The sequence below is a fragment of the Silene latifolia genome, chromosome 7 (genome assembly GCF_048544455.1).
Source record: "Silene latifolia isolate original U9 population chromosome 7, ASM4854445v1, whole genome shotgun sequence".
Lineage (NCBI taxonomy): Eukaryota > Viridiplantae > Streptophyta > Magnoliopsida > Caryophyllales > Caryophyllaceae > Silene > Silene latifolia.
This window is the reverse complement of record NC_133532.1, coordinates 72,773,558-72,790,318: the sequence shown is the minus strand read 5'-3', so window position 1 is coordinate 72,790,318 and position 16,761 is coordinate 72,773,558. Positions and strand designations below refer to the sequence as shown.

Sequence of the window (16,761 nt, the reverse complement as noted above, 5' to 3'; positions counted from 1 at the left end):
GCCTTTGAAGTATGATGCCGCACCCCTATGGAAAGCTTTAACCGGTCGTAAATTCGATTCCTTCTGGGAGAGCCATGCTTTGTATATTCACCATCCGGGCATAAGAACTTGGCACAAGTTTGTGGCTAATACTTTAATTGCAAGGAAAGGAGCCAACCACTTCACCGAACTCGACTTTGTCTACCTCGAGTCCTTCTTGAATGTTAACGGAAAGTCCACCCAAAAGTACAACATCCTTCAATTATTGATTGCGCGGTGGCTAGAGATTGATAATGGGAAAGAGGGAGCAACCTTTATTGCAAATGGGGGCTTAGTGACAAGGTTAGCTAAACACTTTAACCCGGAGTTCAACAAGGATAAGACCTACAAACCGGTTAAGGGAAGCAACCTTCTTGACTTGAGTAATTTGATCAACAAGTTCCATTGGGTCAAAAATAACAATCTTGATCATAAATTTGAATGGATCATCAAGGAAGCCAAGTCCATTATCTTGCCAACCAAGATTTGCCGTATCTCTGCCCATCGAACAAACTACCTCATTTCCGTCTCCAAAGAAGCCGAATTCATAATCAAGCAACAAAGGGATTCGATTGAAAAGCCCTCTTCCTCCACCATTGTGACTCCACCCTATCCTTTTGCCTACCAAGAATTTAAACCAAGTGGCTCTAATGTTGTGGTAGGCAATGATTACTTGACCCAATTTATGCAACACTTGCATAGAGAATCTTATGATGACCGGGTAAATGCTTATCGTGCCCAATATCCACCACTACTACATCTTGCTAAGCAAGGACTTCTTGATTCTTCGTGTTCTTTGCCTAGTTAGGTGGATAGGAAAGTGTTTTTCCCTAGTACTTCTCAAGATGCCGACAAGGATAGCCAGGTGGTTAATGGAGGAGAGATTGTTGTTGAAGAAGATAAGGAAGGTAGTGGTTCATGCCATGAAGATGAGCAAAGCCCAAATTCCGATGATGATGAAGTTGATGAATCCTTCGGTCCGATGGAGGTGGAGAATGATGAAATTGATGATGATGATAACAATTTCGATGATGATGATGCCGGTAATGAGGCCATTGATGATGATGTCGCGATGAGCGACAATTGAAGGTTGACAAAGCTTAATGGAGGATACCACAAGTGCGGGGTTGATTGTTTAGCATCAACTTATTCCATTGTGAGTCTCCTACCCCTCCTTTAGCTTTGTTTTTATATCATGTTTTTAATCTTTATCTTGATCATTTGTAGAGTCATTTTGGGCTCTTGGTAATTTTGAGTTTGGAGTCCTAGCACCATTCAAAGGACTCCCACCTTAGTCCCATTAAGGTGTTTATCTTTTTGCTCCCATTACGAAGAATCCAAAATGACAAATTAGAATTCATGCATTGTATTCTTACCTTGTGCATGAACTCCCCCTCTTTTTGCACTATCAATAGTGTTTTATTTGGTTTGGGGAATTTCATTCACAAGGAATGCGAGTCAATTCAAATTGGCTCTCCAACTAATCGAAAGTATGCATCATATAGGATAGATTAGATTGTATCACTTGTTATATATTTCATATAGTTTGCATACTAGTTTAGAAATCATGCATTCTCATATAGCTTACATTGCATAATTTCCTATCGTATTAGCCATTGAGAACAATGCCCATACTAGTGTGGTGATGGGAAATTCTAACTTAGCATTCAAAAAATCGAAAAATGATAAAAATTGAAAGATTTTCAAAAATCTAAAAACATGTTCATTCCTTTGTAGTGTAGAATTGTACATATTGTATATATTTGTATTTGTTTGTCACTCTTATCACATTGGACCGACTACGCCACATTCGAGGCATGAAGAAAATAGAAGACCGCATGGTATGATCTTTCCAAATCTCCTTCCTCCTTTTATATGTTAATGACAATGTGGCTTTATTTTGGTTGATTCGGTACAAATCAATGTGTTTTTAAGAGCTTGCATTTAGTTTACATGGCATAATAGTTGATAGAAGTATTTGCATTAGGTTGTATATATGCTAGTTGCATCATGGCATGTAGTTGCATTCTAAGAAAATTTTGTGAAAACATCTATTTGGGAAGCTTGATAAGTGTATATAAGGCCCTTGTAGATACTTTTTATTCTTGAAACTTTGCTCATTAGAATATCTTCAAAACACCCTAGGATGTGTCATGCTAGTATCCTTTGACTCATGGACTAAGGCCTAGTCAAGAGTACCTTGTGGTGTGATGACTCTTTGGCTGCCGTTTATTCCAAGGTGACCCTTGAAACCATGCAACCATCTCCCACTTCTGTCATATCTTTCACACAAAAAAGGAATGGGCACAAAAATCTCAATTTGAGTTCAAGCATCAAAGTGAAAATCAAAAAGTTTGCAAAAAAATTGCATCAAAGAGGAGTAAAAAAATAAGAACTCCTATGCTTCAATAAAAGCACTCTTATTACAAATTAGGGTGACTTTGAAAAATGTTCAAACAATGCAAAAATTGAAAATTTTGCCAAGTATCAAAATGCCAAATATCAAAGAAATGGCAAGAAATTGTTCTCAAAATGTCAAATGCCACAAGAAATTGGGGGGAATAACAAATCAAAAGCAAACTCCCATTATGAAACTCAAAATCATATTGATCTCTTTTAACCATTGATTCCACTTTTGTGCATGGTGGAGAGGGGACGACCCTTCTTCTTGTCTAGGCAAGAAGGGGAATTCCACGATCCTACAGTGTTTCTAACACCATAGGGAGCCTACTCTTGACAAAAGCATTTAGCGATTGAGGACACAGGTACCCTAGCTTGACACAACTTGGAGGTGATTTTTTGGTATCCTCCTAGGCTTAGTAACTTGAAGAAACCATATCTATAATAGAGTGTGTACCCTTAGATTGCTTCTCTTTTGGATTATTTCCGCCACTTAGATGAGGAAAGTGGCTATTCCTTTTTGTAGATACATCCATTACTTGTTTTATGTGCTTAATGCATGGATGTGTCGCCATTTTGGCAAGCGCCACCTTGCCTTGCAAGAAGACATCTTATCTCATGGATGCCTTGTTGTGAGTTGAAGGGGCGGAGTGAGACCCGCTAATTGTCTCACATTGGCTATATTAGTAGGTTAGTTTAAATAAAGGTCATAGTTTTAGTCACCTCTTTACTCGGGACGAGCAAAGGTTCGGTTTGGAGATGTTTAATGTGACTCATATTTGAGCATATTTAGTCCCCGAATTAACCTCGTTCTCATGCTTTCTAGCAACTATTAGGGTAAATTCTTATCTTTAGTTCCCTATTTTGCATATTCTTTGAGGTTTTGTGTCCTTGGTATGAGAGGATTGATAGCCTTGCATTTATGGAGCTAAATGGATCGCATATAATGACCAAGCATTGAAGAGGAGACCAACACTAAAGGCCTAAGCAAATAAATCAAGTGAAATGGCAATGATGAAGATCCTTGCATCCTAAAGACAGTCCCCACGGATTGTTAGGTAGCCAAGAATAAGAGGAGGAACCCTATCCCAGGATCCGGGCATCCCAAGGCTCAATCCGCGCGGATCCCCTTTCAGACTCGAGCATACATCAAGCCCAGGAGGCGCGTGTCCCTGAGGAGTTACTACTCAGGCCGCGCATGTCACTCGGGATTTGCAAATCATCAAGCTTCTCTTAGGGTCTTAATCGTCATTTAAGCCCTTAGTAACCCTAATCCTTGTACTTAATTTTAGTATAAATACCCTATTGTACTACCTAGATTATCATCAACCTTAGAATCAAGTCCTAATCTCATTCTAATCTCTTAATTTAGTCTTAATCCAAGTTGTAATACACATTTCAATATTAGTCACATCTTAATCTTTCCTTAATCTCTCAATTTTTCTTAGTTTTAGTTGGGTAATTATAAGATTATTTGGGGTTTATTGGAGGATTGACAACTCTCCATCAATCATCAAGTTTCCTTCTATTATTCTTTACTTTATATTTGGATCATCTCAAGTTGGTATAATCCCTTTTACCTTTGCTTAATTATTGTTATTTACATTACTTATTCATCATGTTTTGCTTTGTTAATATGATTGACATTCTTATTAGCATGTTAAACTTGATCATGAGTGAGTAGTCTCTTAGTTAGAGTTAATGGGGAATCAGGAGAATCAGTCATGGGATTAGATCTATGCTTAATTTAATATGCTTCCATAATTAGTTACTTGCTTGTTCTGATTTCAACATATGCACATATTATGTTTGATGAAATGCAAGACTATGAAACCTTGCATTTTTTACCCATCTCTTATCTTTTCAATGAGGCTTTTAAGATATAAGCCAACTCAAGCCTTGTTAGACCATGCATAGAATTGAATAGGAAGAGACTAAGTCGACTTGTAGGTGTTGCAAAGTCTTGATCGACTCGGCTCCGGGACCTAAATCTTCTTAGGAATTGTAAGATATACACTAACTCGATTCCATCATAACAATAAGTTGCTTGCATCTATTTGATAACATGTTTGTATGATCTATTTCCATGATTCCCTTATGAACTCATGACACCCTAGTGCCCTTAATCAATTGTTTATAGATCCCTTTTATTGCTTTACTTTGTTTTCATTCATCTTATTGATTAGTTTAGACTACATCTCATCTCAACACAAATTTGTGACAACCTAAGACACAGCTACTTGCAATTGAAATCTTAAATCGATACCCGTCCCTTGGGATCCGACCTTTGCTTATCACTCTACTAAGAGTAGTTTGTAAAGATATAAATATTGTTTTGGTTGAAATAACGACTACATCGACCACAACAGAACATGACAATCATGAGATTTCAGTCCAACTAACTTCAAATCTTTTAGTGATACAAGACGGCTTATGTTGGAGGAATACCCATATGGTACCTTCATACCCTTTATAGACTCACACAATGCCATCTTCTCCTTCCTCGATAGAGTTGTGCAAGTCGGGGGTAAGTAGGTACGTTTCCCCTTTTCAACTGGTTTTACCTCGAAACGCCCCCTAGCAACCATGTCATATCTAGCTTTGACCCCATCCTTGGTCTTATTAGGCATATTCAACAAAGTGTCAATGATACTATCAAACACATTCTTCTCTACGTGCATGACATCAATACAATGCCTAACTGATAAGTGCTTCCAATATGGTAGGTCCAAAAAGATGGACCTCTTTGTGTGGTACACCCCGTCCGGTGGAGGTCTGTACGGTTTTCCAAATTCTGTGGTGATGTTCATAACTCGTTTGTGATACTCTTTTCCACTCACAAATAATGGAGCTGGTCGGTGCTCAATTTTTCCATAGAATGCCTTCTTCCTCTTACGATATTGATGATTTTCTTGAAGAAATCGACGATTACCCGTGTATGCATATTTCCCGCAATTCTCCAACCATTCAGATTCAGTGTCATCACCACATACGGGGCACCCCTTGTCAGTCTTCAGTCTATAACCAGAAAGGTTTCCATAACCCGGGAAATCATTAATTTTACAATATAGCATAGCACGCATTTGAAAGTGTGAGCCGCTAACTGTATCAAACACCCGCACACCAACATTCCATAACAATTTCAAGTCTTCTATTAGTGGCGCCAAATAAACGTCTATGTCATTACCAGATTGTTTAGGACCCGATATTAGGAGTGTAAGTAAAATGTATTTACTCTTTATTCTAAGCCAAGGAGGCAGATTGTAAATTATTAGCATTACTGGCCAGCTGCTATGTTGGGTACTAAGAGTCCCAAAAGGAATAATTCCATCGGTACAAAGCCCTAGTCTTAAATTCTTAGGCTCTTCAGCAAAGTCAGGAAAGGTTCTATCAATTGTTCTCCATTGGGGTGCATCGGCCACATGCCGTAGTTTACCATCTTTATTTCTCTCTTCGTGATGCCACACCATATATTCTGCATCTTTTGGATTTGCGAAAGACCGCATAAACCTTGGTATAATTGGCAAATATCATAAGGTCTTGATCGGGCTCCCTTTCTTCTTATCTCCTGCTTTGATCTTGTACCTCGCTGCTTTACATCGTGGACACTCATCTAAGTCATTATAATCTTTCCAGAACAAAATGCAGTCATTTGGGCAGGCATGAATTTTTTTGTAACTCGTAGCCAATGGACACAACACTTTCTTACATCGATAAGTATTAGCTGGAAGCTCATTACCTTTTGGCAACATTTCTGATAAAAGTTGCACTAAAGCAGTGAAACTCTTATCACTCCATCCATTCGCCGCTTTCAAGGTATACAATTTCAACACAGCTGATAAACGGGTGAATTTGGAACCCGGGTATAACGGTTTCTTAGAATCATCAACTAGCCTCTGGAAAATTTCCGGACTTTCTATGAAATCTTTTTCTAAATCAATCATCATTCTATCAATATTCTCACCCTCTGCGTTGTTGTCCTTATCATGACTATCATCGTTATCATTGTCCACATTAATCGGAATGTTATTAAAATCCAAACCATGCATCTCAAATTCATTCACATTATCAAACTTGTTCCCTTGATTTACAGCGTTTGAGATACCTTGCATGTCATTTTATTTCTCTCCATGCCTTATCCACACATGATAATTAAGTTTAAACTCCTTCGTTACCAAATGATTCCGCATTTCCTTTGAAGAGCTTACCTTTACCCGATTCTTACATACGTTACACGGACAAATGAGATGCTCCTCATCCCCATGTTGTTTTTGATGTGCAACAGCATGGCTGATAAATTCATCAAGCCGTTGAAGAAAATAGAAATCTCGGTTTCCATACATCCAATTTCGATCCATACCCAGCATAACACACCACTAAAACCAGAATAATGGCTTGTATTAGAATAATGGTTAGACAGAGTGGCGGACCTGGTTTTGGAATTTTTTTTTTATAAATAAACTCCGAAAAAAAGTATGTATATAATTTGCGTGAAACAATGAGAATTTATTGTAGTTGAGTGCAGCGGATAAAAATATGGAATTACAGTGGTGTGCGTGCCAGGGCCAAGGGCCAAGACTCGTTGGAACCTTTTGAGTAGTTTTTAATTAACTATTCCACTCTTTTCCTCTTTCACTATTGTTTTTGGCGGTTCCCTTTTTATTTTTGTTCAACAGTTTTGTTTTTCAAATTTTTTTTTGAGTAATTTTTTTTATTATTTAAATAAAATAGTTCATATGTTACAAATTAGTGTAATATCAGCCATTTCGTCGTAACTTCGATAAAACCGATGAAAATAATTCGAGGACATATTAAATTTTCGAAAAATACAACAACAGCCCCAATATTAATATTAAACTTAAAAATGTATTTTTCAAAATAAAATTTTATAAAATCATTTTTTAAGCCAAAAAATAATATTTTTATGGCATAAAGCGAATATCTCATCCGTCATTGTAATAACCCATTTAAAATTTCCAAAGAATCCTTATACTTATTTTTCATCACAAACAAGTAATTGGTGACATAACCTTTATTAAAACACCAGATTTCGAAAATTGTAAGAAATGGACAACAATAGCGTTTCTCGGCCAAATGGAAACGGAGACGGATTTTTACGCAAAATCGTAATTAACAAGTGACGATATTAAAACAGAAACATTAACATCAAACTGAAATTTTTATAGACACGACCCTGTGTCTCGGCCAGATTATTAATTTAGGGTAAAAATTAACATTAAGCATATGATTTATTTGAACAAGACGATTACTAATTTTGGGTAAAAATTAACATGAACCTAAATAGAAATAAAAAAAAATTGTGCTTGGGTTTGTCCATCCTCAAGTGAATAACAAAAGTGTCCTAACCATTACTTAACATGACGGTCATTTTTACGAGTCATTATCCTCTCCATTTCCTATCAATTTCCACTAATAGCTTCATATAATATTTTGCTTTGTTCCCATCTCATCATCTTTGCCCTACTTCTGTTTTAATTTTCTGACAAAAATAGTATATATTGATGTAATCAAGGTAAGAATTTCGTTTGACATTGCGAGTGAGGCCTTTTTTGTGCTTGAGATATTGTTTATGAACTACAGTAATACGGAGCAGAAAATATTTAGACCGCCTAAAATACTACAAGAATTTCTTTTGAGTAATTTTTTCGTTTCAAATTCTGAAATATGAAATCAAGTTAAGAAATTCGTTTCAGTAATTTTTCTTGTCAAGGCACATTAACAAAGTACTGAAGTATTCTGCTAATCTCAACACAACACAATCAAATTATTGATCACAAATTCACCAATTATCTCGTCATATTCTGAAGCATATGTCAATTACTGAAACTACTCAAACCAACCAAACAATGTCAAGCTAGCATGAGACCGTCTCACAGTTTAAAAATCACATAAATAAATAAAATTCAAATCTAAAAAAAACTATACACGGCACCACGTAACGGATTCTGTACTCAAGTGATCAGTCTAACAGCCTGATGATGTCAATTAAGGATCCAATTCCAATTTATTTAAGGATGTAGATAATAATAGCTAGTTTTTACCACATAAGGAAGACAATCAATAATCGCTAAACTCAATGAACAACAAAATAAAAAGACGTAATACGGACATCAGCAAGCATACCCTAATACAGACGATCGAATAATAATCAACGATATAAACTTGAAAGAGGGCAGCACGATGTTGGTATTAAAGGGCAGCGAAGAAGGGTGGTGATGGTAGAAAGACGGCGGCGACAGCAGAAGCACGACAATAAATTATTGATTCCCGACTGCAGCAACGCCATAAACACAGCACGACAGGAGCGCGTCGGTGGACGGTGCTGGGGTGCGACAATAGCACGGTGGTGGTGGTGGTAGGGGTTAGATATGTGAGGAAGATTAAGGGTTTTGATGTAATTTGGGAATGAGGGTTTGAAGCAATTGGAAATGATCGATGATACGTAATAGCGAAGTATCGAGAGTTTGTGGTTTTTCTTGTTTTTTTTTTATTATCATTTATATCACTTTACTATAAAACTGATGGAAAAACTTGATGTCAAATAAGTCAGTTATATAAAATAACTGATGTATTTGGTCAAATACGTCAGTTTTTAATAAAAGCGACGTATTATAGACGCCAGTTGTTTATAAAAAGCGACGCAAAAAGCTGGATTATAGGGCGAAAGTGGGTTCCAGCCAAAACTAAGTGCTTTTTTCGTCAGTTTTTGTAGAACCGGCGTAAATTGATTGACGCAATAAGTATTTTTTCTACTAGTGGACGGTGCTATTCTTAATAACACGCTTAAATTATTGGCCGTTGGATTCACTTCATCTAATGGTTTAGATAAGTAGGGGTAACCCACCAAAAATGACCAACGCATATATTTAGGATCATGTGAGAACCGTCAAGATAATGAGAACCATGAGAACCACTTACAACCCTTAGATCAAACTGAAAATTAACGGTGAGATAAACAGTGATTAAGCATATTACAATTTTGTAAACCGCCACATCCCCCAAACCCTCAACTCATTCATTTTTCCAAATTTCCTGTCTTAAGCATATTTTTTTCTGTTTCTTCGACTGTGAAATCCTTCGACGCATTCTATCTGCTTCTTTCTCTACATTCGATCGTCATAAATATTCAGATCAAATTCTTCTACGATCCTAATCTACGACGCTCCTTCCGGCAATGGATCCTGGTAATTCGACAAGGTAAACTTTCGATATTGATGATTAATTTTTACGAAATTAGGGTTTATGCCTTTTTCTCTTTTTAATTTTTTATTTATCGATTAAACTAGTTGAATTTAGGCTTTGATTAATGTAATACTCCGTATTTGATAATAATTTATGAAAGTAATTTATGTAATTTAATAATTGAATAAATGACATTTCTAATAATAGATACAAGTAAGACGTTAATTAAATAATAAATTAATAATTCAAGTCGGGAATTGGGTTTAACTAATATTTAGCATTGGGACGTGTGCCATTGTTATTTGGGCCGAATCTTATGGTTCATCTAGTATAAGTGTAATCGGGATTTGTATCGGTAATTAATAATAATATAATATGGAAATAATAATATATAAAGGTAATAATAATTATATTAATAATAATAATAATAATAATAATTATTATTATTATTTAATAATAATAATGAGACATAATAATTACCTATATTTAATAATAATAATAATCTCCTCCCCCTCTCTTCTTTCTCTCTCTTCGAAATCCTCTGAAATCAGCGACGATCGAGTGGTTCACTCTCCTTCGCTCTGAAGGTTCGCCGCCATGCCGAGGGGGCGGCCGCCCAAACTTCAGGTTCTTACTCGTCAATCTCGTTCTCGTAGTGATCTTCCAGGTGATGGGGATGGTTCCTCAAGTACTCCTTCATCTAGGGTTTTAGGCGACTTTGTGGTTTCTTCTTCAATCCCGTCTACTTCTGCTCAGGTACAGATTTCCCCCTCTACTGCTAAGGTTACTCCGTCTGTTTCTATTCCGGCTGTCTCTACTGATAAGACCGTTAACCCTAATTTGATTTCTCAATCGGCTGCTCCTATTCCTCCCCCACAAAAACAGTATGCTCAGGTACTTAAATCGTCGGGTAAGGGTATGTCTTTGTCATTTGTTAAGGGTGTTGATAAGGAAGTTGTCTTGGAAGTGGAGGACCTTGCTTCTGAGGTCGATTATTGGAGTACAACTCTGGTTGGAACGGTTTTGGGGAAACAAACTACCATTGTTGAGCTGAATTCACTGGTGTCTAAACATTGGAACCATGTTACTACCCCTGAAATTTTGCATTTCTCCAAAGGCTGGTTTTATTTTCGATTTTTGACTGTTGAGGATATGATGAGTATTCAATCAGAATCCTGGAATGTTAATGGATTTCCTCTGGTTTTTAAGACCTGGACACCAACTATTGCTGAAGAATTAGATGTTGTGTCCACTGTCCCTGTCTGGGTTCTTTTTCCCAATTTGGACCCTTGTTTTTGGTCACAAGCTGCATTGAGCAAGGTGGCGAGTTTTGTTGGCAGACCCATATGTGCTGATGAACCCACCACCAATAAGAGTAAGATAGCATTTGCCAGGATACTTGTTGAAGTGGATTTATCCAAAGAGCTGCCTAAGGGTATGACTCTCCAAACTCCTTATAGAGGCACTGTCTTACAGAAGATAGTGTATGAATGGCTACCCTATTATTGTCACACTTGTCACAAGATTGGTCATACAATAGATAGATGTAACAAAAATAAGGTCAGGCAAGTTTATCAACCTAAGCAGCCCGTCATCGAATGCCAAGATCTGATTCGGCTGTGCCGTCTCTGCCTGACAACTGTGATGCCGCTAAGAGCGTGGACAAGGATGAATTTATCACACAAACTCTAAGAAGAGGTCGACTGGAATACCTGTTGAGCCTGTAATTCCTAGGCTGGAAAATCAGTTTTCTGTGCTTGAAAAACCTGTCACTATTCAGCTTGAAGTTGATAATGACACGGTTCATGTTGAGCTTGATTGTGGTTCTGTAGTGGACCTTGAACCTGGAGGAATTCCTCCCCCTCTTTCACCTCAATGATCATTTCTTCCTGGAATGTGAGGGGGATGAATGATCCTCTAAAACAACAGGAAGTTTTAGAATTCCTGAAAAGGAATCGTGTGGATTGTGGAGCATTAATAGAAACTCATATTAAAGTGGATGTTGCTAGAGTTATTCATAAGAGGAAATTTTCTTCTTATGCTATGGAGTCTAATTATTCTAATCATTCTGGTGGTCAGATATGGGTTATATGGAATCCTGCAGTTGCTCATGTTCAAGTTTTGGCTAGAGGAGCTCAGTTTATCCATTGCACTCTTCTTCATCTAGCTACTCAGATAAAAATTGCAATTACTTTTGTGTACGCTTTTAATAGAGCACAAGAGAGGATGGGGTTATGGGATTCTTTACAGCAGCTCTCAGCTACTCAAACTCTCCCTTGGATTTGCCTTGGAGATTTTAATGTATCTCTTTCTGTTGATGAACGAGTGGGTTGTATGGTTCGTGATAGAGATATGCAAGACTTCAGAGATTGCTTATCGTTTTGCTCTTTAGTTGATCATCCTTATACTGGGGGGATTTATACTTGGCACAACAATCAGGCTGCTTCTCCTAAATGGGCTAAGCTTGATAGGCTATTGGTAAATCAATCTTGGTTCTTACAAATTCCCTCTTCTACTGTCTCTATTCTTCCTTCAGGGATTTCTGACCATGCTCCAATTCTCATGACTATTGAATCCTCTGTTGTTCAGCATCGTCCTTTTAGATATCTTAACTGTTGGGCACTCTCCCCTGTCTTTCATCATGTGGTCAGTGAAGGGTGGCATTCTGCGGGTAGTGGAGGAGGAATTTACTCCCTCTTCTCTAAATTGAGGTGTATCCGGGGTGGATTAAAAACTATACATTCTAGTGAATTTACTGGTCTGCGAGCTCGTGTCAGCGCTGCCAAACAAGCTCTTACCGATTGTCAAAATCTGCTTCAGCTTTCTCCTCTCAATCATCTGTTGATTGCTCAGGAGAAAACTGCTCTTTTGCAATATGTTACTCTTAAGAAAGCTGAAATGCGAGTGCTTGCCCAACGTGCCAAGATTCACCATTTGCAGCAAAGCGATGATAATACGAAATATTTTTATGCTCAAATTGCTGCAAAAAAATGCAGGAATACTATAGGCTCTATACAGGATGTTGATGGTTCTCTCTGTCAAGGGCATGCTCAAGTCTCTCAAGCTTTCCTGCACTATTATCAGTACTTATTGGGTTCTACAGAGGACGTTCTTAGTCTCCCTTCTTCTTTGTTCACTCATGGTACTATTCAGAATGCTTCATTCTTGGAAGCTTTGGTGACTCAGAGGGAGATTGAGGATGCCCTATTTTCAATTGATAGAAATAAGAGTCCGGGGATTGACGGCTATACCTCAGGATTCTTTAAAGATTCCTGGGTGATTACAGGACCTGATTTCATAGCGGCTGTACAGGAATTTTTCAGAAAAGGTAAAATGCCCAAGGCTGCCAACTCTACACTCATTACTTTGATTCCTAAGTGTGATGCTCCCAAGTCCGTTACAGAATTCAGGCCTATATCTTGTTGTACCGTATTCTATAAGACTGTTAGCAAAATTCTTGCTAATAGAATGAAGAAGGTTTTGGGTGATATTGTAGGTGTGGAGCAGGCTGCCTTCATTGAAGGTCGGGATTTATTTGATAATTCCATGCTTGCTCACGAGCTAGCTTTCAAATATAATAGGGGTCGTATCTCTCCTCGGTGCATTCTTAAAGTGGATATAAAAAAAGCGTTTGATTCGGTTAATTGGTCCTTTCTTGCTCAATGTCCTGATTTATATGGGTTCCCTTCCCGTTCTCCAAATGGGTCCTTGCACTGTTTACATCCTCATATTTCTCTTTAAATATTAATGGCTCTACCGAGGGTTTTTTCCCTGGGAAACGAGGATTGAGGCAGGGTGACCCTTTGTCCCCTTACCTCTTTGCTTTATGTATGGAGGTTTTGTCCCGACTTCTTAGAGAACTCCCTACTCACTCGGGGTTTTCTTATCATCCTAAATGCGTCAAGATAAACTTAACTCGCTTAATTTTTGCGGATGACCTTCTCGTGTTCACTAGAGGAGATCTCCCCTTTGTCCAAGCTGTGGATAAGTGCCTTTCTTTATTTGCTGATTATTCTGGGCTAAAGATAAATCCTATGAAGTCCAACTTGTATTTTGGTGGGGTGTCTCCTGAGGTTAAGCGTTTGGTGTTATCTTCTCTGGATATGTTGAAGGAGATTTGCCGATCCGCTACCCGGGCATTCCTCTTTTTAGTTCGAGATTGACACAGAAGATGTTTGCTCCTCTTCTGGATAGAATTAGAGGCAAGTTATCTCATTGGGCTAATAGTCTCTTGTCCTATGCTGGGAAAATTACCCTTATTAACTCCGTCATCTTTGGTCTTCAAAATTTTTGGGGATCTAGTGTCCTTTTGCCAAAAGGAGTTGTTAAGAAAATTCAGAAAATGTGCAAGGATTTCTTATGGGGGATTGATGCTGGACAACGAAGGTTTGTGTTTAAGAGTTGGGATAGTTTTTGTCTCCCTAGGAAAGAGGGTGGTGTGGGTATAAAAGAGATATTGAGCTGGAATAAATCGCAACTGTTGATATGGATTAGGAAACTTGTCATTGATTCTCCTACCATATGGGTCAAATGGATAAAAGCTTATGTTCTTAAGGGTGTGGATATTTGGCATTTCCAGCTGACCTCGGCTTATTCTTGGGCTTGGAGCAGTTTAATTGATTGCAGGGACTCGCTTATTCAAGTCACTGGGAGCTCTTCCGCTGCACAAAATCTGTTAGCTCAACCTGATTTCAAGGGCATTGCGTATGATCTGTTCAGGCATAAGGGTTCTGTTTTTTCGCAGCACAAGACTTTGGGTGATACGTTGATCTATCCAAAACATGTTGTGATTGGGATTTTAGCTGTACAAAACAAGCTTCCCACGATCGATAATCTCTGCCGTAGAGGATTAGTCTTGATTAACAGGCGCGTCTTATGTAAGCAAAACTCAGAGTCTTCAGATCATCTCTTCTTCGACTGCCCTTTCTCTGCAAATGTTTGTCGTGTTGTTGCTGTGTGGCTGCGAATTACTGTTGTTACACGGTGGCGGCGCATTTTCTCATGGTTTAAAAAATATAACAGAGGTAATGGTTGCGGGAAACGCTTACGAAGATGTGCTCTCGTCTGTACCATCTACCACATTTGGAGGGAACGTAACAAGAGGATTTTCCAAGATGTTTCATCTGAGCCTTCTACTTTAATTTGGCGCATTAAGTACTTGGTTTTTCTCCGAGTTAGAGGAAACGCAAGTGCTTATGGCTTCTGATGTTTAGCTTAGCTTTTCTTCTTCTTGTTTGTTATGTTAGGTGGCTTTCCTGGCTAACCTTGTAGAAAGGACACGGGTCTGTATTTTCATTCTTATTTAATATAATGATCCAAGCTTTCTGCAAAAAAAAAAAAAAAAAAAAAAAAAAAAAATTATAATAATAATAATAATAATAATAATAATAATAATAATAATAATAATAATAATAATAATAAAGTTATGCAATAATAAATTAGTAAATATTGTATGAGGGAATCCTACTTATGATAAGACTAATATATTATATAATTAATATAATTTGTAATAGTAATAATAATAATAATAATAATAATAATAATAATTGGTAATTCCTATGGTAATTAGAATAAGGTAATTGTAATAGTTTCCTAATTGGCTTCACATACTCTCTAATCTTAGACTATAAATAGCATGATAATTCTGAAAATATAACTCACAATTCACAAAGAAGAATAAGGATATTTAAGAGACGGAAAGAGCAAATAAAGCGATAAAAGGTAAGACCGTCTTAATTTATATTTATATAGTCGTATTTAATTAAATTATCATTAATACATTGTATGGACCACCGTAAACCGTGCCAATAGCCTTAGTAGTTACCTTGGACCGTGGTGATGCTAGTGAGACCAACCGTGACCATGGATGACCAACGTGGGTGGTGGGATTTGTGTCTAAAGAGGCGGATGTCGCGGGGTTTAAGACGAAGTGTGTAGCTTGTGAAGGTGGCTAAAGGAGGGGGTTGGGTGGTGCTGAAGGTGGTTGGGGGTGGCGTAATAGGTGGCTAAAGGAGGGGGGTTGAGTGAAGGGTTGAACACGGGATTTGTCGTGAATTGTTGGGTGATGGGTGTGCTTTGTTTTACGTAGTTCTCACATAATAGTATGGGTTGACTTCTTGTTTAAAATGGGTTTTGTTGGGTGACTCGGGTTTTGGGAAGTCGGGTTTTAATATAATGATTCATATTAGTTTTATAATTAATTTATAATTAATAAAATAATTAGTTGGGTGATTGTAACTCGGGTTATAATTATTAATTAATCGGCGTAAAATATAATTAATTTAATCGATGCATAATAAGTATATATAATTAATATAATTAAAATATAATTGAATAATATAATAAATTGGATAAATAAATAAATAATTGAATTATAATATTTTTAATAGGTGACGGTTGTGAAGAATTATAATCGGATCGGATTGCTTTATTTATTGGATTGCTTAAGCTGCATAATTGGAATCGCTTGCCAGGTAGGGATAATCCTACTCAACTCGACTTTTAATTATCTATGTTTGGTATGGTGGATTACTTACGTTAAAGTGAATTGATCGTATGTGAATTGTGTTGGTTGATATAATCGTAATTGTTAGAAGGGAGATTCATATTGTACATGTTGGTTGATAATATCGTAATGGTTGGAAGGGTGATTTGTGTTGATTTGTGTCGGTTATATTGATGAGGTGAATTGAATTGTTATCGTTGATTGGAATGTGGTTATTATAAAAAGCTGTGCGACTGTCAGTTGTACATTATTGAGGGAGTTTGTACACTGGGGTGGTGGTAATATGTACGTTGTGAGGGAGGGGTACTATTACATATTGTGGTACGTTGTTAAGGGAGGGGTACCAAAGTAATGTGAGCACGTTGTTAAGGGAGTTGTGCTAAGTAAAGGAAAGGAGCACGTTGTCAGGGGGTTGTGCAATAAAAGTGGATTGAATTGGATTGATAATTGTATGTTGTTGTTGTTTAGTTTTATTCCTACTCAACCTCGCGGTTGACTGTGTATTCGTGAACACCTGCGGTGAACCGTTTTATGGGGAGCAGATTTGACAGGTACTAAAGATTAGCTGACTCGGGAGCATTGGGATGAGAGCTTGACTTGGACCATAGTTGAAGTCTAGATCACATAGAATAATT

General features: G+C 37.5%; 1 protein-coding gene across 1 annotated transcript; it reads left to right on the top strand.

The window, feature by feature from the left end:
* The first annotated feature begins 13,792 nt into the window (after positions 1-13,792).
* On the top strand, positions 13,793-14,827 carry LOC141590229 (uncharacterized). The gene has a single exon (XM_074410835.1). The coding sequence runs from the start codon at positions 13,793-13,795 to the stop codon at positions 14,825-14,827; it is 1,035 nt and encodes a 344-aa protein (XP_074266936.1).
* Positions 14,828-16,761: the final 1,934 nt, after the last annotated feature.